The sequence below is a fragment of the Nycticebus coucang genome, chromosome 19, assembly GCF_027406575.1.
Source record: "Nycticebus coucang isolate mNycCou1 chromosome 19, mNycCou1.pri, whole genome shotgun sequence".
Lineage (NCBI taxonomy): Eukaryota > Metazoa > Chordata > Mammalia > Primates > Lorisidae > Nycticebus > Nycticebus coucang.
Genome location: NC_069798.1, coordinates 344,936 through 370,827, shown reverse-complemented (window position 1 = coordinate 370,827; position 25,892 = coordinate 344,936). Strand labels below are relative to the sequence as shown.

The following is a 25,892-nucleotide window of genomic DNA, read 5'->3' as shown; positions in this document are numbered from 1 at the left end:
GGAGTGGGACCAGGGGCATCTGGTGAGGACGAGATGTGGCCCAGAGTGTCCTCCCACAAGAGCTGGAGTTGACACCTGCTTCCACATGAGGAGGGTCCCTTCAAAGGTGAGGCTGGCTCAAAGAAAAGCAGGCCCAGGAGGTGGGGGGCAGACTCCTACAGCCTGAGCGCCTGCCCCTGTGGCCACGAGGCATCTCAAGCTCAGCCTTGGAGGCAGAGCCATATCCAGCCAGAGAACACCAGGGCAACAGGTGTGGCTCAAAGCAGGTTCCAAGCATTTTGGGTTGGTTTTCTTAAGAAATAGCCTGCAGTTGTCCTTGAAGACCTCCAAAATTTGGGGCCCTTCAGCTTTAGGGCCATACTGAGCTCATTAAAGACCCATATGAAACAAACACAACATTTGACAGTTGTTTTTCTTTTTTTTTGAGACAGTCTCATTCTGTCACCCTCAGAAGAGTGCAGTGGCATCATAGCTCACAGCAACCTCAAACTCTTGGGTTCAAGAGATCCTCTTGCCGTAGGCTCCTGGGTAGCTGGGACTCCACGCCCCCTCCATAATCCCTGACTAATTTTTCTATTTTTAGTAGAGACAGGGTCTTGCTCTTGCTCAGGCTGGTCTCAAACTCCTGAGCTCAAGGCTCCTCCTGCCTCAGCCTCCCAGAGTGTTGGGATGACAGGAGTGAGCCACCGCGCTGGGCCAGTGTAAATAAACTAAAGACTTAGAAGTGATTATAGCTGTTAGTAGAACATTTCTCGCTGAGATTTGCTTCTATATAAATGTACTATTTGCCTTTTTGAGAGATGAAAGAGACACAAGGAAGTATTACAGGTCTTAAGAGTGACTCTTATGATTTGTTCATTGCAGGAAGTGAGGAGCCAAGTAGGTCTGATGTACCTGCAGGACCCACCAGCTGCTTGGTGCCCCCCAGCCTCAGGGCCCCCATGCCCCCTCTCCGGCAGGGTGCCCTGTGGCACAGCCCCACTTCAGATGCCACCAAGCCCTTTCCTTCAGCAGCACATCACCCCTGAGCAGAGTGACCAGCAACCTATAAGTGCATGCAGGTCAGAACATTAAGGCATCTTCAAAACTTGTCACTCAAGACAGTATTCAGGTTAGGACACAGGCTGAGCCCTCCGAAGCCTAAGACCTTTTCCAGACGTGAACTGGCCCCAGGCATGTGACTGGAGGGAGGGCCGTTCTTCTGTGTCACCCAGCACTCGGAGCATGTATGTACCCAAGTAGATGAGGAAGTGTCCAGTCACCTGGGCAGTGTGGGACAAGAACCGCAGCAGGCTCCTACAACAAGAAAACAGGGTGTCAGGCTTGGGATCTCAGTGAGCACGGGACTGTGCACTCCCCAGCACGCGCCCCACCTAGCTGGAGCTCAGGGTGCACGAGTCCGGGGCTGGTGGGTGCTGGGCTCCCACTAGCTCCTTGTGCAGATGGCAGATGGTTCACCGTCAGCGGTTGGGGGGTGCCAGTGTCCCGCCCTACCTGGGAGGGTGCAGAGCTCATTTCTGACTTCCACCTGGTCAGCTTGGGGGGGGACAAGTCTGGTTGAAGGAAAGTCTTAGCAGAAACTGGAAGTGTGACCCTATGATCCACTTTGTCCAAGATGGTTGGGATAGTCCAACTTGTTCCCAAAGTTACAGGAGGGACAACTTTGCCCCGTGCTGGCCTCAAGTTCTAAGGGTGAGTCTGACATGAGTGTTACAGTGAACTAAAAACATTTAAAAAGCTTGACTCAAGTTCTTTTCCTTTACCTAGGCTGAAGCTAAAGGAATTCATGCAGATTTTTTTTTTTTTTTGAGACAGAGTCTCACTATGTCACCCTAGTTAGAGTGCTGTGGTGTCACAGGTCACAGCAACCTCTAACTCTTGGGCTTAAGCCATTCTCCTGCCTCAGCCTCCCGAGCAGCTGGGACCACAGGCGCCTGCCACAACAACCGGCTATTTTTTTGTTGCAGTTGTTACTGTTGTTCAGCTGGCCCGGGCCGGGTTCAAACCCGCCAGCCTTTGGGGTATGTGGCCAGTGCTATAACCACTGTGCTATGGGTGCCAAGCCTTTGTTTCAGATTTAAAATCCTTTCACTTTGTTGGTGGCAGCAGAGAGTTAGTTGGGCACATGCCTCCCATACAGACCCTGGGCAGCCAAGGCCTTGACTTGCCGTGCTGTCAGATCTCAGTCTGTGAGGATTAGTAGTAGGAAGGCTGAATTTTCCTTTGTCTCAAAAAAAAAAAAAAAAAAAAAAAGGAAGAGTCTCACTCTGTCCTCTGGGTAGAGTACCATGGCATCATCATAGCTCACAGCAACTTCAAACTCTTGCTTCAGCCTCCTGAGTAGCTGGGAGAAGGCACCTGCCGCCATGCCCGGCTAGTTTTTCTATTTTTAGAGTTGGGGGTCTTGCTCTTGCTCAGGCTGGTCTTGAACTCCTGAGCTCAGGTGATCCACCCATCTGGGTCTCCCAGAATTCTAGGATTATAGGCATGCGCTGCTGTGCCAGGATTTGGAGTGATGTTTACTTATTATACCTTTCTAAGTTGCAACCTTCCTATCTCACTTTAAAAATCAAAGAATATGGCTACTTTCTCCCATTTCAGCAAAATGAAGATGGTCTCTTGGGATTCAGAATTTCAATGTCAGAACAACACTCAAGTCTAGGACTTAGCTGCTGACAGCTCTGATTGAGAAACTGAGGCCATGGGCGGCGCCTATGGCTCAAGGAGTAGGGCGCCGGTCCCATATGCCGGAGGTGGCAGGTTCAAACCCAGCCCCGGCCAAAAACCAAAAAAAAAAAAAAAAAAAGACACGAGAAACTGAGGCCATGGAGGGGCCATGCACCCGAGCCAACCAGGGGTGCCCACAGGAGACCCCCCAGAGGGGAACACACTTGTCTCCAAAGCATTTCTTCTCCTGGCGTCATGCTCACAGCAGGTCAGAGCAGGCCTCACCCTCACACACTCTGAAAGACAACAAGCCAGGCCCTGCCGGGGGTTTGCAGGGAGGCCAGGATGGCAGGACTGCCGAGGACTCCAACTCTCCTCAAAGCCCTTCCTGCTGCAGTCAGCCCCTCTCCTCTACCCACTCCCTGCACAGAGAATTCATTCTTCAGAGCTCCATGGTAAGTTTAATGGAGCAGAAGGTGTACGCAAAGCCCAGGCACTCATGAAGAACTCAGAAGCAGCCTTCTCACTTTAAACAGGATGAAACCACAGCTCAGAGACATTAAATAACCTGTGAAAGGTCACACAGCTGGTTACTCAGAGGAGGGCTTGGTGACAGGGTTACCACTCTGATTATGGAGAAGGAACACCCAGACAGGGGTCATTTTGCCTGTACAGAATTTGTTCAAATAGGTCTGTGGTGCAGGTTGGGGTTCTGTCGCCTAGAAGCCCTCTCTCCTGGGTGCTCTGCAGCCAGCCTGGCCCCAGCCTCTGGGATGATGGGCCCTGATGTAAGGAGGAGGAGTATGACTATCCCACAACACAGGCCAGAGACAGGTGCAGAGGATTATCTGTCAAGGTCTAGGTGGCTGCTCCTGTAGACTGGGCCGGAACCTCCATGGTACCAGCTTAGTTGTCATTGCTAGAATTAAGGCGCTCTAGTTCTTAAAAGAAATTTGGTTCTTTTTTTTTTTTTTTCTTTGAGACAGAGTCTTTGTAGCCCTTGGTTGAGTGCTGTAGTATCACAACTCACAGCAACCTCAAACTCTTGAGCTCAGGCGATTCTCTTGCTTCAGCCTCCCAATTAGCTGGGACTCCAGGCATCCACCACAACACCAGGTAGTAGTTTTAGAGATGAGTTCTTGCTCTGGCTCAGGCTGGTCTTGAATTTGTGAGCTCAGGCAATCCTGAGCTAAAACAATATCATTTATTTATTTATTTATTTTGTTAAGTAGGCCCAGGCCAGGTTTGAACCCACCACTCCTGTGTGTACAGAGCTGGTGCTCTAATGGGTTAGCTATAGGTGCCCAGTAGAAATTTAGTTCTTTACATTTATTATTTAGCTTTTGTTTCCATTTAGTATTTGATGGCCTTTGGAGGAAAAAAAAAATCTTCTGTTTTGGCTTAAGACCTTCTGTTTTGTGAAATCAGCCTAGGAAATAAGGCATGAATTATTAACAATTATTAACACTCCTAATGACAACTGCCATAGGCCAGGGGGCTCCTGGCACTGGGTGGCTGTACAGAGGAACAGGTGAGAATTGCCACCTGTGCTGGGCCCCTGCGAAGCTTCCAGATCCCCAAAGTTGACCCCTGGAGTTTGTTACCTCAACAGGGCCTTGAGCCCCGTGCACCGGATGTCATAGGACATGGAGTACATCTCATACAGAGTGGCCTTCACATTGAGGCAGCCGATGAAGTCCTTAGGGTTCAACTTGTATAAATCAAAGGTGACTCTTGCAATCCCCGATTTCTTTGGCTGCTGGCACGTGGGGACATACCTGCTACCCTGCAGGAATGAAGAGAGGAGTGGATGTTAGGAGTGTCCCCAACCCTGACCTTAGAGCTGTAGAATGTTACAGATGTCCATTTAAATCTGCCAGTGACCAGGCTGCTGATTACCCAAGTCATTCTTTTTTTTTATTTTTTGAGACAGAGTCTCCCTTTGTTGTGGTGTCACAACTTACAGCAACCTCAAACTCTTAGGCTCAAGTGATTCTCTTGCCTCAGCCTTCCGAGTAGTGGGGACTACAGGTATTTACCACAATGTCCAGTTAGTTTTTAGAGCAGTGGTTCTCAACCTTCCTAATGCCTCCTAATGCTGCGACCCTTTAATACAGTTCCTCATGTTGTGGTGACCCTCAACCATAAAATTATTTTCATTGCTACTTCATAACTGTAATTTTGCTACTGTTATAAGTTGCAATGTAAATAGCTGATATACAGGATGTATTTGCATTGCTACAAAGGGGTTGCGACCCACAGGCTGAGAACCGCTGTTTTAGAGCCAACCAATCTGCTTATACTACATCCAAATACACAGCCAAGTCCTGTCCCTTAGCTACTTTCAGCTTAGTGACTCAAGAAAAATCTGATCTGGCTTCAGGCCCAAGTTTTGGGATCTCACTGCTCAAAGGATACTGTCTCCCAATGCTGTGAAAACTCGCACAGCTGAAGGCCACCCTCGGCTACCTGGCGACTTGACTTCTTTTATGGCCACAACATGGTCAGAGCTACCCAGGTATACGGCTTACAGCTTCTCAACGTTGGCGCTGAGGCCCTTTGGAACCCCGGGCGCTCAGACGGCCGCTGCACCTCCAGGCGCTACCACTAGGTGCCAGTAGCACCCGCCATCCCAAACAGCCGACTGTGCTTCTGACACTGCCAGGTACTCCCAAGGGGCAAATGTCCCCAGAGGGGAAACCTCTGATAGCTATCTTCAGAGTCTGTTGACATAGCCCACATAAATGAAAGCTATTTGGGGTTCTCATTAATTGTAAGAGTGTAAAGGGGTCCTGAGATGAAGGAATGTGAGCGGCCCTTGTTTAAGGTGCTGTGATCTTTTCACTCTGCACACGGCAGGTGCACTTCTGCATTCCAGTCTGTGACCGTGTGACACTTTATTCATGTGCATTCACCCAGAAGTGCACTGCTAGGCGTATGGTTTCCAGGGCTTGCTCTCGGCAGAGGCGTTGTTGGCAGGGACGCTCTTATGCCCAGCTCCTGACGTGGACACATCAGTTTCAGGATATGTTTGGGGAAAAAGTTGCTGCTTCATGTTTGGGTCATGAAGGCAAACTGCTGTTTCAAATAGTTGGTGGAAGGGTAAGAGTCTGTTGGCCAGGTGCTATGGCTTACACCTGTGATCATCATGCTCTGGGAGTCTGAGGAGGGAGGATGGCTTGAGTTCGGGAGTTCAAGACCAGCCTGAGCAAGAGTGAGACCCCCATTTCTAGTATACTAAAAATAGAAAAATTAGCAGGGTGTTGTGGTGGGTGCCTACTTGGGAGGCTGAGGCAGGAGGATGGCTTGAGCCCAGGAGTTTGAGGTTGCTGTGACCTACGATGCCAGTGTACTCTAGCCGGGCCAATAGAGTAAGACTCTGTCTCAAAAAAGAAAAAGAAAAGAAAAGAAAAAAAGAGTTTGTTGTTCCATATCTTAAAAATGAAAAATAAGAAAAAAAAAAAAAAAGGGGCGGCGCCTGTGGCTCAGTCGGTAGGGCGCCGGCCCCATATACCGAGGGTGACGGGTTCGAACCCGGCCCCAGCCAAACTGCAACCAAAAAATAGCCGGGCGTTGTGGCGGGCGCCTGTGGTCCCAGCTACTTGGGAGGCTGAGGCAAGAGAATCACTGAAGCCCAGGAGTTGGAGGTTGCTGTGAGCTGTGTGAGGCCACGGCACTCTACCAAGGGCCATAAAGTAAGACTCTGTCTCTACAAAAAAAAAAAAAAATGAAAAATAAGTATAACCATACCAAATCTAATGGTATGAAATGGTGTCTTGTTGTGGTCTTTCCTTAAAATTTCCTAATCACCAAGGAGGCTGAGCATTTTCTCCTGTATTTAATTGTTCATTCAGAGAGGGCTGCCCCTGTCTTGTGCCTATTTTTTAATTGGACTGCTGTTGTTTCCAAATGGGTTTATCTAAGTTCTTTACATTTGCTGAATACCAATCCTTTGCAAGGTTATGTTGAGAACACCTCTTTCCCATTTTGTGGCTTGTTTAATATCCTTTATAGTATCTTTTGATGAATAATATTCTTAATGAATAGATTTATATCTTCTCCCACCTTCTTAAACAGCTTGTGCATTGTGTCTAATTTAAAAAGACAACCCTTCCTTACCCTCAGGATGCTGAACAGAGCAGTGCCTGATTCTCTCAGCCTTGTCTCTAGGGCCCTCCGTGTCCCCACCTCCCTTGCTATTTTATGCCATGGGCACCTTCCTTGGACATCTTCCAAGTCCCTTATTGTCTCCAGTCCTGTCTACCTGAGTGTCCATTTGCTGGATTTTATATTTATTTTTATACAGTATTTTTTTTGAGACAGTCTCACTATGTCCCCCTCTGTAGAGTGCTGTAGTGTCACAGCTCACAGCAACCTTAAATTCTAGGGCTTAAGTGATTCTCTTGCCTCAGCCTCCCAAGTAGCTGGGACTACAGGCACCCACCACAATGTCTGGCTTTTTTGTTGTTGGTGGTTGGTGGTGGTATAGTTGTGATTGTTGTTTAGCAGGCTCGGGCTGGGTTCGAACCCGCCAGCCTCGGTGGATGTGGCCAGCACTCTAACCACTGAGCTATGGGTGCTGAGCCTTATACAGTATTTTTCAATTCCAGAAAACCTACTTGATTGTTTCAAATCTGTTTAGTTCTCTCTTATTATCTCTTGCTCCTTGTTACTTTTGATTATTTTTTGTGTATTTTTGAACATTTCCACCCTGGGCACTAGGCCGGTGAGCAACTCCTTGAGTAAAGAGAGTCCCCTGTGTAAACTGATATTTCTCTCCGGATCTCTCTGCTTAGGTGTTTGGGACTCAGTAGAGCCTAAACCCCCATGAGGGTAGTTTATGCCCACAGATTCTCAGGAGGAACCCGTTAGATTCTGTTTTATGGAGACTTCTCACATCTGATGTCCCTCTCTGTACCAGCCTGAGACTCTGCCTTCCGCCTTCCAGCATCTATGGAAGCTGAAGCCTTGGGTCGCTGAGGTTGGTGGGTGCTCACAGGCCAGAGGTCCACGGTCTTTTCTCTCTGAGAAAAGCTTTCGTGTCTGCTTTCCTCTCCGGACTCTCACTCTTGTGAGAACTTTGACCTCTGAGGATTTCCCCCCACCACTTTTTTTGGAGACAGAGTCTCACTATGTCGCCCTAGGTAGAGTGCTGTGGTGTCACAGCTCACAGCAACCTCAAACTCTTGGGCTCAAGCAATTCTCTTTCCTCAGCCTCCCAAGTAGCTGGGACTATAGGCACCCACCAAAAAATGCCCGGCTATTTTTCTGTTGCAGTTGTCATTGTTGTTTAGCTGGCCTGGGCTGGGTTTGAACCCGCCAGCCTCAGTGTATGTAACCACTGTGCTACGGGCGCTGAGTCAGGATTCCCCTTTCTTGAAGGTCATAGATTGAAAAAGATGTTTTAGTGCTTTGCTTTGCATCTTTAGGTGTTTTATGGTAGAGGGCTTTTCAAGATATGTCATCTAATTTCCCAGAAACTTCATTCTATCTCTTTGCTTTGCTAAACCTCTGCGTTTACAAAGACACACACATGCACACCCTGCCCTGCCTTTGTTGGCTATATTAGCCTGTCTGGCCTCCAAGAACCAAGACCGTGAATAGTCACCAGGTCAGTTCTGTTCATTTCACAGCTTCTGTAGCTACTCTCTGGCAAAAGCCTGTTCCTCAGAATTATTTACCATAAATCACATAGCCCAAGTTCACAGAGATCCAGTTGTTAGGAGAATGCAGAGTGTTTAGAAAGTGCTCCAGTCACCTAAGGAGGGCACATGCTTTTGTAGGTGAAAAGCCTACCCGGGAGCCGTTTGAATGACCGTGTTGTGCTTACCGGAGTCCACTTCTGTCCTTTTTCCAAGATCATGAGATGCGTGTTGTCTCCCAAGGTCTGGAAGAACTCCTCTGTGTCCACCACAGTGCCGTCTTCCTCCAGCACCAGAGTGACCAGCCCAGCGGTGATGACCAGGGCATCCAGGGTCTAGGATTGCAGGACAGAAATGGAATGAAGTGCGATGTTCCCACTGGGTCACCCCACAGCATGTGCTAAGTCTGTTTTCAGGAACGGTGGCTGATTTGGATGAAATTTCAGTGGAAAATATATACCTTGATTAGTGTCTATGACTCAGTCTTTGTTTGGGAAAAGGGAATTTTTTTGTTGTTGCTGTTTTGAGGTGGGGTCTGGCTCTGTTGCATTGGTGTGATCACAGCTCACTGCAGCCTTAAACTCTTGGGTTTAACGATCCTCTTGCCTCAGCCTCCCAAGTAGCTACGACTATAGGTGCACACCACTATGCCCAGCCAGGAAGTTCAGGTTTTTTTTTTTTTTTTGAGACCAAGTCTCACTTTGTCACCCTTGGTAGAGTGCTGTGGCATCACAGCTCACAGCAATCTCAAACTCTTGGGTTCGAGCAATTCTCCTGCCTCAGCCTCCCAGGTAGCTAGGACTACAGGTGCCCACCACAATGCCCTGCTATTTTTGTTGTTGTTGTCGTCGTTGTTATTTATCAGGCACGGGCCGGCTTTGAACCCACCGGCCCTGGCACATGTGGTCGGTGCCCTAACCACTGAGCTACATGCACCGAGCTGAATTTATCTTCTTTTTTTTTTTTTTACAGTTTTTGGCCGGGGCTGGGTTTGAACTCGCCACCTCCAGCATATGGGGCTGGTACCCCTTTGCCTCCTTTGAGCCGTGGGCACTGCCCCCAAATTTATCTTCTTAAGAGACATGAGGTAAGTGATTATATTGAATAATATTTATAATTTCTAAGATTACCTACTTAGTGAGATGGATGAAAAGAGAAATCCTGCATGTATGACATTTCAGAGCAGAGTCTCCAGGGGTGTGTGTGAACACCTGCTTCAGAGACTGCATGCTGGATGCTTGTTCCTCATGGCCTGTGTCTGCTTCTGAGAGTCTAGGACCCTTCCTTTTTGGTGGCCTAGGACACTTCCTTAGATTGAGGACTATTCTCTCTTGTCTTTATAATCAAAAACAGACATCCAGAGTCTGCACTTTCCCTGCCTTCCGGCCTGTCAAAGACACAAAGCCACATTATCCTCTGGGGACTACTCTGAAGGGTGTCACTCTGTGCCTAAATCTTCCACAGATAGAGACATAATACTACTTCCCTCTGATTATTTATACCTGGCCTTTACCCACTTAGAAAGGGCTACCTCAGACTCTCTGAGGCCTAGAGAAGGTCTGAGTTTAACATGCTATTTTTTTTTCTTTTTCTCTCTTTTATTTTGGAGACAGAGTTTTACTCTGTCACTCTGGGTAGAGTGTCATGGTGTCATAGCTCACAGCAACCTTTAACCTTTGGGCTAAAGCGATCCTCTTGCCTCTGCCTCCCTGAGTGCTACTACATGTATGAGCCACCGCACCAGCCTTTCTCTCTCTTTTTAAAGCAGCTTTATTGAGACATAATTCACCTATCACACAATTACCCCCCCCTTTTTTTTTTGAGACAGTCTCACTTTGTTGCCCTTGGTAGAGTGCCATGGCATCACAGCTCACAGCAACCTCAAACTCTTGGGTTTAAGTGATTCTCTTGCCTTAGCCTCCCAAGTAACTGGGACTACAGGTGCCCGCCACAACACCCGGATTTTTTTTTTGTAGTTGCTATTGTTGTTCGGGAGGCCCTGGCGGGGTTCAAATCTGCCAGCCCTGGTGATATGGCTGGCGCCCTAGCTGCTGAGCTACAGGCACTGAGCCACAATTCCTCCATTTTAAAGTGTACAATCTGATGATTTACAGGATGTCCAGAGCTGGCCAACCACAAGCACAATCAGCTTTAGAGCATTGCTATTCTTCAAGAAACCCCATAACCATCACAGGGATTCCCCATATCTCTCTCAAGCTCACCCTCTGTTTTGGGGTTTATTTTGTTTTATTTTGTTTTTTCAAGACAGAGTCTCACCTTGTCACCCTTGTAGAATGCCTTGGCACATAGCTCACAGTAACCTCAAACTCGTGGGCTCAATTGATTCTCTTGGCCTCAGCCTCCCAAGTAGCTGGGACTATAGGTGTCTGCCACAATGCAAGGCTATTTTTAGAGACTGGGTCGTGCTCTATCTCAGAGTGGTCTCGAACTCGTGAGCTCAGGTGATCTGCCAGACTCAGCGTTCCAGAGTGCTGGGATTACAGGCATGAGCCACTGTGCCTGGGCCTTGTTTTGGGTTTTTAAAAGAGATAGGGTCTCATTATGTTGCCCAGGTTAGTCTCAAATTCCTAGGCTCAAGTAATCCTCCTGCTTCAGCCTCCGAAGTAGCTGGGACTATAGGTATGCACTATCATACCTGCCTAGTACTATTTTTTTTTTTTTAATTGTTTGGGATTCATTGAGGGTAACACCTGCCTAATTCTTTTTCTAGATAGAGGTTCTTACTCTGTTGGCCAGGGCATTTTGTTTTTCTTCAGACTTCTGCCTTTTCATGGGCTTTGTACACAAGACCGGGGCCCTGGGAGAGCTCGGGCTGCCCTTGTAAGCTGGTGGAGAGGCACGTACCTTGCTAATGAGCTCCTTGAGGCTGCTGGCCATCACCCCTCGCCGGCTGCTCCTGTTGTGGTTGGAGACTCGGAAGGGGCGGGCTGGATGCATGAGGGGGGTGAGCAGGACTTGCTTGGTCCGTGATCCCATAAATGTCAGGGGCCTGAAAATGGGGGTAGAAAGTGAAAAAAAGAATCTTTAAGAAAAGTTTTGAAGTACACAGAAATCATGCAATTTTAACATTTGCATTTAAAAGAAAGAAATTCTGTGGTTGGGAGTTACTAAAAATTATATACACACATACACTTATTTCCAAGAAACAAACAGTACTGCATCAGATTAAAAAAACCCAACTATCTTTACCCTATTTTACCAGATCATTCAAAGTCCTTGCCAACCCTGCTTTAATAAAAACAGTAAGGGCAGGAGGCGCCTTTGGCTCAGTCGGTAGGGCACCGGCCCCATATACCAAGGGTGACGGGTTCAAACCCGGCCCCGGCCAAACTGCAACCAAAAAATAGCTGGGCATTGTGGCGGGCGCCCGTAGTCCCAACTACTTGGGAGGCTGAGGCAAGAGAATCGCTGAAGCCCAGGAGTTGGAGGTTGCTGTGAGCTGTGTGAGGCCACGGCACTCTACCGAGGGCCATAAAGTGAAACTCTGTCTCTACAAAAAAAAAAAAAAATAGTAAGGGCATCAAACACAAGAAGGAAATAAAAATTATATTCTGCAAATACAGATGAGTTCTAGAATAAAAAATCCAAATGAGCAATTTGTAGTTGCTACAAAGTAGGTAAGCAGAGCTAGAGATTTAGGTGCACACAGGCGCAGACACAGAGCTCTATATTTATACAGTGAGACCAACCCAGATACTAGCTTGAAAACTAGATATTGGTCACTGGAGTAATTAACCAAGTTTTTGAAATCTACTTAAAAAAAAAAACAAGAACAACAGAATAACTATGTGGTTGGAATAATAAGGAAAAGAACTTTAAAGCTGGAGTAAGTTCCATATTTACCAAAGAATTAATTCAAACAATCACTATAAAAGCACTAACATGGAAAAATAAAACAACTATAGCAAAACCAAATCAAGACAATTTTTTGAGGAAAAAAAAAAGCAGCCCTTGATTATTAAACATTAGTTACCTAGCAACTAAAAAAAGTAATAAGACTGGATAAATAAGAAATAGCTGATAAGCAGTTACTACTCTAAAGTTGCTCAACAAACAAACATTTTGCTTCATAAATATTAACTTGCTTAATTCTCAGGAAACCCTGTGACAGAGGCTTAGTTTTCTCGATTCCCAGATGAGAGATGTCAGGCCAGAGCTCCAGGCCCGGGCCCTGTCCTTTGCCTCTGGGGATACTGAGTGAGTAAAGAATGAGAAGAGTTGTGTGGTGGTGAACAGATGAAGTTTTGGATAGCAATTAAAGAAACGCCAAACTACCTTTGACACACTACCTCATGCTTCTAAGCCAAAAATCAAGAGGTTTTTTAAAAATAACTTGTCTGGTGGTGACCAGCTTAATGGAAAAATAACTTGTCAGACGCAGTAGCTTACGCCTCTAATCCCAGCACTCTGGGAGGCCAGATCAGGTGGATTGCTTCAGTTCAGGAGTTCCAGACAAGCCTGAGTAAAAGCAAGACCCCATCTCTACTAAAAATCGAAAAACTAGCTGGGTGTTATGACAGGCACCTGTAATCCCAGCTACTAAGAAGGCTGAAGCAAGAGAATCTCTTGATCCCAGAAGTTTGAGGTTGCTGTGAGCTATGACACTCTAGCATGGGGCAACACAGTGAGACTCTGTCCCCCTCCAAAACAACCCAAAACAAACAAACAAAAAAAACTTTCAGGGCGGCGCCTGTAGCTCAAGGAGTAGGGTGCCGGTCCCATATGCTGGAGGTGCTAGGTTCAAACCCAGCCCCGGCCAAAAACCACAAAAAAAAAAAAAAAAAAAAAAAAAAAACTTTCATTTTTATAGGTCGGTGTTTAGAGGTAAGAAAATACAAAACAAAACAAAGCTCCATGAGGGGAGACAGATGGCCTTGCTGCTGTCACTAGAAATTATCCCAATTGAGCAATGTGTAAAGAGCTCTCCTCTAGGACTGCAGACTTTTTTTACATTGTGAGATGGAGGCATAAAGAAACGATTCCAAGACTGGGCTCAGTGGCTCACACCTGTAATCCCAGCACTTGGAAGGCCGAGATGGGTGGACTGCCAGAGCTCATGAGCTTGAGATGAACCTGAGCAAGAGTGAGACCTTGTCTCAAAAAAAAAAAAAAAAATAGCTGGACACTGTGGAGGGCACCTGTAGTCCCAGCTACTTGGGAGGCTGAAGCAAGAGAATCGCTTGAACCCAAGAGTTTGAGGTTGCTGTGAGCTGGGACACCACAGCACTCTACGCAGGGCGACAGCTTGAGACTGTAGTGCCTATGGCTCAAAGGGGTAGGGCACCGGCCCCGTATGCTGGAGGTGGCGAGTTCAAACCTAGCCCTGACCAAAAACTGCAAAAAAAAAAAAGATTCCAAAAAAAAAACAACAAAGATTCTAAATAGTAAAATTAGGGTAAACAGATGTGGCAAGGTTTCAGGTCTCAGTGCTGGGCGCTGTGACAGTGATCAGGCGACCTCATTTAGCTCCCACACCCACACACATCCTTCCTACTGTAGGTGCTCAAACAGGGGTTGATCGTGGGACAAATACCTCACAAGTACATTCAGGAGAAGGAAACAAAGGGCTTTATTTTTAGGACAACCTGGTAGAAGATAGGAAGTGAGCCCTCAATGCTTTCTGACCCAGTTTGTCCAGATAACTCTATCCCCTATGACTTAGCACTGCATTATACACACGCCTATATTCTCCATTCTTCTTTTTTTCTCCTTTTTTTATTGTTGGGGATTCATTGAGGGTATAAGAAACCAGGTTACACTGATTGCATTTATTAGGTAAAGTCCCTCTTACAATTGTGCCTTGCCCCCAAAACACATACATATATTCTCATTTAAATCGCTTAATTTTCCCTATGAGACTGAAATTTCCTTATGGACAAAGACTTGTCATGCTTTCTATAATAACTAGCTTAGCGGGCGGTGCCGATGGCTCAGTCGGTAAGGCACCGGCCCCATATACCGAGGGTGGCGGGTTCAAACCCGGCCCCGGCCAAACTGCAACCAAAAAAATAGCCGGGCGTTGTGGCGGGCGCCTGTAGTCCCAGCTACTTGGGAGGCTGAGGCAAGGGAATCGCTTGAGCCCAGGAGTTGGAGGTTGCTGTGAGCTGTGTGATGCCATGGCACTCTACCGAGGTCCATAAAGTGAGACTCTGTCTCTACAAAAAAAAAAAAAAAAAAAAAAATAACTAGCTTAGCGTTAGCCGCACACATTTTAAGTGGTTTGGTGTCTACCTTGAAGCCCTATGCAAGGACACGAGTGAAAGTTCAATGACTCACCAGGGAATTTGGCACAAAAAACTGATAGTGTGGTGACAGATTGACACTCAAATTGTGAGGTTAAGTTCATGCCACCAGCTTGGTCGGCAGCCTCAGGACCTTCTCCACAGGTGTGAGTGTCTGTGCCTCACCTCTGCGCCCTGGCAGTAGACGGGCGTCCATCCCAGACCCAGATTGTGAGATCTGATTGCCCAGTGCATCTGGCCAACATCCCGTCAGTGCCCCAGAGCTGCTGCCCTCTGAGCTCTTGCTCTGGCAGCAGTGTGCTACTCTTTAAACTCTTTAACATGGATTAGCTATTGTTCTCACACCCTTCCAAGGAAAGCACTGCCCCAGATAACTCTATTTAGTTTCTCAGAGGAAACTAAAGCTGAGTGGCTTCTCAGTGTCACCCAGTTAGTAAGGGAGAGATGGAACCTGATCCTGTTTGTCCAAAGCCAAGGGTTTTTTATTTTTTTTTTTATTTTTTGTAGAGACAGAGTCTCACTTTATGGCCCTCGGTAGAGTGCCGTGGCCTCACACAGCTCACAGCAATCTCCAACTCCTGGGCTTAAGCGATTCTCTTGCCTCAGCCTCCCGAGCAGCTGGGACTACAGGCGCCCGCCACAACGCCCGGCTATTTTTTGGTTGCAGTTTGGCCGGGGCTGGGCTTGAACCCGCCACCCTCGGTATATGGGGCCGGCGCCTTACCGACTGAGCCACAGGCGCCGCCCAGGATTTTTTATTTTTATATTTTGTTTTTCTTTTTTTGAAACAGAGACTCACTTTGTCACCCTCAGTAGAGTGCTGTGGCATCACAGCTCACAGCAACCTCAAACTCTTGGGCTCAAGTGATCCTCTTTCCTCAGCCTCCCGAGTAGCTGGGACTACAGGTGTCCACCCAATGCCCAGCTCTTTTTTAGAGACAGGGTCTTGCTCTTGCTTAGGCTGGTCTTGAATCCGTGAGCTCAGGTAATCCACCCATCTCGGCCTCCCAGAGTGCTAGGATTACAGATGTGAGCCACCACGCCTGGCCTGCCAAGGGTTTAAGTGGAGGGAGTAAGCTGTTATTACACATTGACCCGGAGAGCTACACAGAAGAGCAGCATTGTGAGCTCACCTCACAACTCCTCTTCCTTTTGGGTAAACAAAGTTGCTACATGAGTTTTTCCATTGAGGTAATGCCAACAGGAACATGCTGGATCAGGGGTCCCTGGCCTGGGCCACCCATCAGAAGGACCTGTGGGCCTCTGCCTGAGACCCACCAAGGATATTGGAGCCAGGACTCCAACCACAGCATTCCGTAGGGCTGGCTGAACCTTTGCCTTGATTAAATCAAAAAGAGTCACAGCAGGTTTTCAGTTACACAACCCCATGAACAAGATGTTGACCGTACTAACATCAGAGGTAACTCACACACATTATCATCCCTTCTGAGCTGCTGGAGGGGCAGAGGGATTTAGCCAGATTGTACTGCACATGAGGCCTGGCTTTGCCCCCACCTCACCACAGCCTCTGAGCTTAAACCAGGTATTGAGGTTCCTGCTAGGAATGCTGGAAGACAGGCCTGAGTCTGCTTGGTGCCAGACACCTGTGCACACTGGGCACTACAAAGTCGCTGCCAGGTGAGTCTTCCCAATGAGTAAACCAAGGCTCAGGGAAGTTAAGAAGTTAAGGAGGTCAGAGTTAGCAGGTGTTAGAACAGGCCCAGAGTGCAGCTCAGCTTATCTTCATGGGCGTGCCTGCCTCGGGACACCACAGCCTGGCTGGGGGAAGCCCTGGCCTCATCAGCAAAAGCCTCTTCTTTCTTCCTAGAGCAGAAAGTCATGGAAATACGCATGAGGCTTCTAGATTCTGAGGTCGCTGAACCCTAACCCTAACTCTAACCCCATTTCCCACTTTTCCACAGCACCTCACAGACATACTACCCTGTTTCTCTGAAAATAAGACAGTGTCTTATTTTAAGGTGTGCTACCAAAGATGCGCTAGGTCTTATTTTTAGGGGACGTCTTATCTTTCCTGTAAGTAGGTCTTATTTTCAGAGGATGTCTTATTTTTGAGGAAACAGGGTAGGCCAAAATCAGAAATGGGAGACACACCCTGACTCCCTTCAGATGTTCTGTCTAGCCCCTGCCGGTCAGGGGCACACCTTTGACCTGGTCATCCAGAACCGGTATTTTCTCACTGTTGAGCACATGCCTTCCTAAGCCATGCCCCAGTGACCTGCCACAGCTGACTCACTCAAAGTTCCTACAGTCTCTCATCTGACAGGATAAACATGGGAACCATGTCTGGCCTCCCTGCCTTCACCTGCCCTCAAGATACCCATTGTGGAATAAGAAAAAAAAAGTACATACAATCTATTGTTGTTCTAACCTGTCATGTTTCGTGATGGAGAACTGGGTCCCTGCTGGAGGACAGGTAGGTGGAGCACAGGCAGCATGGCTGAAGACATAAAAATGAAACTCCACCATTCTCCTCACAGAACAGGACCGTGATTTGATGGGCTAGATGCTATGACAGCAAGACGGCCTCATGTGACATGTACAGTAGCCAGTGGACCCTGTGAGAGCACTCTCTCTGCTCCAGCTGCAGGGACAGTATATCGGGTTAACCTAACCTACTTCTGAACCATGGAACGGCCAGAACGATTTCTACCACTGGCTGGGTGCACAGCGCTGACACAGAGCCGCCGAGAAGCCCGAGACTTCTGCTTTAGATACACAACACATGGAAACAGCTGCTCCCTGATTCCTGTGAAAGTGGGTACAGAGAGTCCCATGAAGCAGGAAGGGAAGTATCTCACTAACAGGGGAAAAATAAGGAAATAGGTTGTTTGAGGAAATAGGTGTTTCAGAGAAATCAAGATGATAAGAGAAGTCCGATTTCATAGAATGAACACTCTTGAAAACTGTGAAGGGGCCTGTCTCCTAGAAGAGAAGGGAAACAGTGAGCCTTTGTGATTCTCCCTTAGGGAAGGAGTTGCCACCTCACGAAAGTGACAGAAATAAAGCGACAAGCCACAGACTGGCAGTACATGTGAACTAACCTGACTGCCACAGATCTTGAAAAAGCTTTCTTTACAACCTATGGGCTGATAGTTATTCTGAAGGCAATGGAGGGGAAAGGGCCAGGTGCAGCAAGGCTGTGTGAGATGATGCCCGGGGAACGTTTGGAGTGCAGTGATGGCTGAGGGACCCCGTATGTCCTCATTAGGAAGAAAGAACACGCAGAAGTAGTATGTGAGCCAACTGAGCACTGTCACAAAAGCCAAGAGTAACAATGAATGTTAAGAAGGGGAGTTGTAAGTTCAAGGATGGTCATGCCAAGAAAGAAGGCAGGGCTGGGAGAGCTTTCCTCAGGCCTGGAGAAGTGCCCTAGAGCAGTGCCAGAGGGTGGTGGGGCTGACCCAACCATAGCAAAAGGAGCCAGTGTTGGTCTCCGTGGGGCTTTCTGTCCTCCAGCTCCCCACAGGGTCCTGTTGGATGTGAAAAACATGGGTGGGAACACATTTGACCAAAGGCAGCTCATCCTGAGGAGGCTGTGTGGCATACAGCTGGGTTCTACCAAGCTGACAACAGACTTGACATAGTAGGAATATTCAGTACATGACTGCGAAGTCTTTGAATACTCAGGCCGGGATCGGTGGCTCACGCCTGTAATCCTGACACTCTGGGAGGCCGAGGAGAGTGGACTGCCTGAGCTCACGGATTTGAGACAACCCTTAGCCAGAATGAGACCTCGACTCTAAAAGGAGCCAGGTGTTGTGGCATATGCCTGTAGTCCCAGCTACTTAAGAGGCTGAGGCAAGAGAATCACTTATCCCCAAGAATTTGAGGTTGCTATGAGCTGTGACACCACAGCACTCTACCGAGGGCAACCAAGACTTTTTTTTTTTTTTTTGAGACAGAGTCTTTGAATACTTCAAAACGTTATTAAAATAAGAATTTAGATTCAAGAAGCAGAAAGCTGGGAGACTTACTTGTAGAAAACTTAATTCCTTATTAATGTCACTAATAATACTGTGATAAAATTTGTACTGAAATAGCCTCGGCACCTATAGCTCAAGCAGCTAGGGTGCCAGCCACATACACTGGAGCTGGCGGGCTCGAATCCAGCCCAGGCCTGCCAAATAACAATGACAATTACAATCAAAAAATAGCCGGGCATTGTGGTGGGTGCCTGTAATCCCAGCTACTTAGGAGGCTGAGGCAAGTGAATCACTTAAGCCCAAGAGTTTGAGGTTGCTGTGAGTTGTGACGCCACAGCACTCTATCCAGGGCAACAGCTTGAGACTCTGTCTCAAAAAAAAATTTTGTACTGAAATAGCAGCTGTATAAAATGTAGTTTCTTACTCAAGGAAAGGAAAGATATTGTAAATAACTACAAAGAGCAGCCATTTTCCGTCAAGTATATATAGAACCTCAGCAGATTTCTGACAGGGTGAGGGTCTGGCCTGAATGTTATCAGCAACAGGACACAAGAGCAAACCAGACTGTGTCTATGAAAGTAAACGCCTGTGTGGGCATCCTTGGTGTCTGGAGCTTTGCTAGGAGACCTGGGGCTGCTTTTATCATGACTATGGCCTCAGGCCCTTACAGCTTATTAACAAACTAATGACTGGCGGAAAATTATGTAATTGCTTACAAATACCTGATTTTTCAAAACTTTGCATATTGATCAAGTTACTCCCTTAGCAAAATGCAGTCACTTGCTAGTGAAGACAGAGTTATGACACACTCTATCTGGTAGTTTGAATTAAGGGACAGGGAGAAGAATCCAGCGAGGCCACAATGGGCACACCTGTCAGGACCGCACACTGGCTTCTTAGCCCAGGCAGAGCTATACAGAAGGACAGGGGAGAAAGGTGTTTCCTTTCAAGGAGAATTACCTGGGGGTGACTCACAGCTGTAATCCCAGCACTTTGGGAGGCCGAGATAGGCAGATTGCCTGAGCTCAGAAGTTCGAGACCAGCCTGAGCAAGAGCTAGGAAAAAAAAATAGCCGGCACCTTTAATTCTAGCACTCTGGGAGGCTGAGGTGGGTGGATTGCTTGAACTCACAAGTTCCAGACCAGCCTGAGGGGAGTAAGACCTTATCTCTGAAAACAGCCATGCCTTGTGGCAAGTGCCTGTAGTTCCAGCTACTTCGGAGGCTGAGGCAAGACAATCGGTTTAGCCCAAGAGTTTGAGGTGCTGTGAGCTGTGACGGCATAGCACTCTACTAAGGGTGACAAAGTGAGACTCTGTCTCAAAAAAAAAAAAAGTAATAATAATAATAATAGCTGGCCTGTGATCCCAGATATTCAGGAGGCTGGGACCAGAGAATCACTTGAGCTCAGGAGTTTGAGGTTGCTGTGAACTATGATGCCACCCACTCTACTCTACCCAGAGCAACATAGTGAGACTCTGCCTCAAAATAAATAAATAAATATAATAAAAATTAAAAAATAAAAAATTACTGGTTGTTTTCTTCCAGTTTGGTGTGGAAACATGTGGATTCTAAAGAATTACAGCAGCTCAGTCTGGAAGAAGGTAGATTTTCAAAGAAAATCGCAAATAAATAAATAAATAAAAAATCGCAACAACAGTTTGTCCCTAACAAATAGACCTTCACGCCCTAGACTTGCCAAGTTAGAAGAAATGTGTCTCAGGCGATGAGACATTTCATTCTGATTTGTCAACAGCTCGTAAGCAGGTCCCTTGCACCTCACATGTGACCACACGAGACCGCACAGAACGGTCTGAATTTGGGTAACCTGCTGTAGGAAATTCCTGGCTATTAACTCTTCCTCCAGCTCAGAGGCCGGGGGGCGCGGTTCAGCCTGCAGTGGGCTCCTGCGGGTTGGGGGACACGGGCTGGGCGCCCAGCATGTCTGCAGCCCGTGGGCTCCGGCGGGTGGGGGGACGCGGGCTGGGCGCCCTGCATGTCTGCAGCCCTCTCCCCGGGAGAGGAGCAAGGGTGACCTGACCTTTGCGCTGAAACGCGTCAGCGATGAGGCAAGCCTGTTTCTCCTTCCCGGTGCACCGCCGCTAGGACTTGCTTTTTGTTTTTATAGAGAAAGCCCGTGTCGTGGAGAAAGACCCCCTTACACTTTGACAGCTGTTTTTCTAAAATTAAGCATCTCCAGAAGCTTCCTTTAGGCCCGGCTTCGGTAGCCCACAGACGGCGCTCAGAGTCACCCCCTCCTCTCTGCGCTCCGGCTCCTGTCGCCATACGCGGGCCCCGGCGAAGCCCTGTCCACGCGCACCGGGGGTCCTGGTACTGAGTCCTCCTCATCAGCAAGACCCCTCCTGAACTCACCGCTGTCACCTGCTCCACAGACGCCCGCGCTCCCCAGAAGCCGCGCTGGCACCTATGGCCAGGTGGAGGGGAGGAGTCGTGGGACCCGCGCAGGCCGAGTCCGCGCCGCTGGACGGCCGACCTGGGCCCCAGCGGAACAGCTGGGTGTTGTGCGGGGGGCTCACGGCACAGGGGGACGAGGGGCGTATCGCGGGCCCCCAACTAACAATGACAACTACACCCAAAAAATAGCCGGGCATGGTGACCGGCACCTATAGTCCCAGCTATTTGGGAGGCTGGGGCGCAGGGGACCAGGGGCGTATCGCTGGGGGTTTGGGGAGCGCAGGGGGACTAGGGGCTTATCGAGGGCGCGGGGTTGTGGGGCTCAGGGTTGTCCGGACGCGCGGGGACGCGGGGGGACGCTGCGCTCGCCTGATGAGGGCTCCCGCGTAGTCCCAGGCGGTCTCCATGGTGCGGCCCCCTTGCCGCCTCTCCAGCACGCGCCGCCTCTTAAAGCCTTGGCAGGTCCCGCCCCCGCCCGCCCGCCCCGCAAGGCCTGACCCGGCGGGGCGAGGAAACTGGCGATGGCCTTGGCGGTCTGGGGAGCTCCGGCCGCCGGATCCCCGTGCGCGTGCCTTAGAGCCGCCTGACCGCACCAGCGGGACCGAGCGCCTTCGAACTTCAGAGGCTGCGCCGGGCTCTTACGGTCACTTGTTAGCCGGTGTTAGTTGTGTACTTCTGGGGGTGGGGCCATCGGTGACCTCGCCCATTCCGGTAGCATCAGTTTGGCTGTGGAAAAGACAGACGTGTTGATTTTACACCCAGGCCTCTGGTCCAGGAGCGGGTCGTGGACGGGCTAAGTCCGCTGTCCCAAGGCAGAGCCCCTGGTGTCCTGTTTCCGCGTGGAGAGGAGGAAATCGCAGCAGCCCCCGGGACACACAGCCCGGCAGGTGTCTCGGCTTCCCTCCGGGCCATCTGGGAGGGTTCAAAAGGGAGACGGTAAAAGGACGCTTTGGACGTTATGAACGATCTTTGAGCCAAGAGGAAGGGGCCTCACAGAAAGGAAGGGCTGAGCACATGGGCAGGGAGCTGGGCGGGGTGGGGGGGCGGTCCGCGCGCGCCGCCAGAATAGACTTCTGTGTCAGGGAGGCGCAGGTCCGTGTGTTTCAGACCTGGAGGAAGGAGCGGGAGCTGTAAGGGACCCGCAGAGCTCTTACTCACAGAACCGAGCCTGTGGAAGGCGGGTCAGTCTGGTAACGCCAGCCCTGCGAGTCGCGTGAGCTTTCTGGGGAGACTCACCAGACACTCCTGTGCCAAATAAGAAGCTGCTGGCTGCCAACTGAGCTGTTACCGAAGAGCTGTAGCCTGAGCTGCTTCTCCTGACTCAACGTGGATTTAGGCGTTAACCCCCTAAGACGGGACCAGCGTGAGTCTGCCCTCGCCCTGGGTGTGGTTCACAGAAACCAATCGACTCAGCCAGCTGGGGACACCCCAGCTCCAGGCCCACAAAGAGCCACAGGGCAGGACACAGCCTTCAGAGATCATGACCTGCCCCTCCCACGCACACCCCCAATTTGATAGATAAGAAAATGGGTCTAGTCAATTCAACTCACTTCTAAATTTTTAATTTTTCTTGTGAAAAAATACAAATACAGAGATGCATAGAAAGAACTACAACAAACACCCTTATACCCAGCCCCTGAGTGCAACCACAGTTAATATTTTGACAGTTTTTCTTGTTATTTATCCAAATTTTTATTTGAACCCCATCACATTAAATGTTATTAAAAGTAATGTTACTTTCTTTGCATGAATATTATTATTATTGCTTAATATTTCGATGTAGCAATTGTCTGATTCCTTTTCTGAATGCGTTTATGTTTGTTTGTTCTTTAGCAGGTTTTTGTTTCTAGTCCTTATCTTAAACATTGTTATTGTTATCAAATTTTAAGCCTTTTTAATTTTTTTGAAGGCAAAAAAATGGAAACCTAATTAACACATGTATATGTAAAAATAATAAATAAATAAGTAAATAAACAAGGACATTACATACACAAGCACAGTGATCCCTTAATAGCATCTAATAGTCCATAGTGGGGCTCTTTTAGCCCTTCACATGTGCTGATCTGAGCATGCACCTCACAGAAGGGGCCAGACCCCTGTGGAGCAGTGAGGGTCAAAGTCCTAGAGGAGTCTCACAGCCAGTGACCAGCCCAGCAGTCAGTATAACAACTCATTGTGAAGTCTGGGCCTGGAGCTGTTGGACTCAGAAGGCCTTTCCTGCACACTTGCTGATGGATAAATGAGGTGCAAAGGGAACAAAGTAATGAATTTCATCCAAAGGGTGTCCAAAGAGAGACATGGGTGCTGGGGCTTGAGAGATGAATGAGGAGAGTCCTACATGGGGCTGGGGACACTGTCCTGCATTGCTTTTTGGAAAAGCAAGGACGCAAAGGGACACTAGTGTATTTTGGGCAGTCCCGGCTGGGTGAGTGGGTTCTGGAAGAGACTGGCAAGAACCAGTCAGGTGGCCATATTGGACACATGTGTACTGCCCTGAGTGGCAGTGAGAGTTGCTGTCACAGTGGGCAGCTAACAGAAACGAGAGAGTGATCTGTCTGGTGTAGTTCTGAGGAGATCACTCCAAGGAGGGCATGGATGCTGGGCTGTCGGTGACCCAAGTAAAAGATGTCAAGGGCAAGAACCAGGCACTGACTGTGAGCACAAGGCTGGGAGAGGGTGAGAGGGGAGCTAGGGGACATTTCCAGGATGTGGAGATGATAAGAAAGGAAGTAACTGAAGACAACATCAGCATTTTTAGTTTGGGATGTTGGAGAGACAGCAATGCTCTAAGTGCAGTAAGGAATGCAGAGGGCAAAGTTTGTGGGAGCGGTGGGGACCATGGCCTGGGACCCTTCCACAGGCAGTAGAAGGAGACTCAGGAATGTGCTGAGGGACGCTGGGCTGGAAGGAAGGCCACCGGCCACCACCCTGTCCAAGTGGAAATCTTGGCCTGATGCTCTGGGAGGGAGTGTGGCAGGAGAGGCCAGGGGCAGCCTGTGGTCCAGGGACTGGGCTGCAAACCCAGCAGAGGGCCAAGAAAAAATTGGGTGAGAGGCCACATGCCCTCCAGCACATTCCCATCTCTAGCACACAGACTCCCTCTTCAGTTGCTATATCTGACCCATCTGGATTCAGTGTTGTTCTGTTCCAGTGTAGCCAAGGTCAGAAACCCCGTTTGTATTTAATTTTTTGAACATTTATAAAGTCTACAGACAGTGTGTTCCACTGGACACCCACACCCTCAGGGAAGGACCTCAGTGTCAGAATGTAACCTTTCTGGCAGACGTCTGTGGGGTGATGCCACAGTGGGCTCAGCTCCTCTGTGGGTGTACACTGCTTCCCTTTCCTGAGACCCCGCTCATGTTCACAGCATGTGCTCTGGAACAGAGAGACCGGGTTCCTAGCCTGGCTTTACCTGTATGGCTGATCCCAGATAGGTCACTCAACCTGTCCAAGCTCCAGATCTTCACCTATAGCAGCCCCACTGTCTCACGGACTGTGAGACTCGGGTCCTGGGGGAGGGGGACAGCTGGCCTGGCCCAGTGTCCTGTAGGGGGACAGCAGTGTGAGTGACAAAGACAGTGATGGGTGGTACCATCTCAGCCCCTAGCCAACAGTGAGCACCCAAAGTGGAAACTGATTCACTTACAGGAATGTGGAATGCGCTAAGAACACAGTAGAACTAGAACGCAGATGTTTAAGCCAATTTCTGTAACTTTTTGTAATAGAATGGATAAAACAATGTACCTTGAACAAGCTGAATGCTGACCTTGCTACTTGCAAGTTCTGTGACTATGGGAAGTTTCTTTTTTTTTTTTTGAACTTAAATTTTATTTATTTATTTATTTTTTAAAGAGGAAGGGCTTTATTTCAGCCAGCAGAGCGATGGCACAGAAGAATTCAGAATGGCTGTACTCTCTGAACTTAAATTTATTTCTGATAATCTCTGATATGTATTTTCTACCAATGCGGAATGCATTGTGGTGAGGGTTAAGTGAGATAATATTTTTTAATACATTGTAGATAGTCAACCATTAACAAAAATTAGGTCCTATGGAATTGATGAGGAAATCAAGCCGGCAAAAGGAACAAATTTACATACTGTTGAGCACACAACCAAGCCATCTTCAGCAGAACTGGCAGTAAGACAAACACCTTTCAGTTTGTTCTAGTATTTACCAAAGGTAGTGTCCTTCTATTTCTATATTGTTTCCCAGAAAAACTGGCTCTTGGAAAAAAAATTCTGTATATTATTTATACTAGCATGTGAATGATTGCCATCCCACTCAGCAAACATATTTGAACATCACAATGTTTATTTTCCACCCCAACCCATTCTCTGCTCTTCTCTGCCCAACCCTGTACTCTAGGAGGCTGGCCTTAGGGATTGTTCCCTGCTCTTTGACTCCAGCTGAATTCTTTAATTCTTTTAATGAGCTTTTTAAAAAATTAAAAATAATTACATTGGAGAATAATGTACATGTGGCAAAATTTGCAGATCTTTTGTGTACATCTCATAGAATTTTTGTGTATAGACTGCACAAAAATCAAGGCAAAGAATGTTTGCAACACCCAGAAGGTTTCTCTGGCTCCTTCTAGGCAGCAACCTCCACCTTGCCCTGGAGATAACAGGATTTTGGCTTCTGTCCCCACAGAAAGATCAGACACACCCTGAACTTCATATAGATTGAATTTTACAAGATGTTCTCTTCTATACCTGGTGTTTTGTTGTTGTTGTTGTTTTTTGTTTTTGAGACAGAGTCTTACTATGTCACCCTTGGTAGAGTGCCATCCATGGCATCACAGCTCACAAACTCTTGGGCTTAAGCGATTCTCTTGTCTCAACCTCCCAAGGAGCTGGGACTACAGGTGCCCGGCACAACGCCTGGCTATGTTTTGGCTGCAGTTGTCATTGATGTTTGGAAGGCCTGGCTGGGTTTGAACCCGCCAGCTATGGTATATG

The 25,892-nt window shown here is 48.2% G+C and overlaps 1 protein-coding gene across 2 annotated transcripts; it reads right to left on the bottom strand.

The window, feature by feature from the left end:
• Positions 1-822: 822 nt before the first annotated feature.
• On the bottom strand, positions 823-21,685 carry CIDEA (cell death inducing DFFA like effector a). Of its 2 annotated transcripts, none has more exons than XM_053571825.1 (5): positions 21,299-21,685; positions 11,175-11,319; positions 8,498-8,644; positions 4,272-4,453; positions 823-1,296 (listed from the first exon to the last, which is right to left on the bottom strand). In XM_053571825.1, the coding sequence occupies exons 1-5, from the start codon at positions 21,334-21,336 to the stop codon at positions 1,113-1,115; spliced, it is 696 nt and encodes a 231-aa protein (XP_053427800.1). In that variant the 5' UTR covers positions 21,337-21,685; the 3' UTR covers positions 823-1,112. The 2 variants fall into 2 exon arrangements, with proteins under 2 accessions (XP_053427800.1, XP_053427801.1); XM_053571826.1 differs by lacking the exon at positions 21,299-21,685 and adding an exon at positions 20,888-21,237.
• Positions 21,686-25,892: the final 4,207 nt, after the last annotated feature.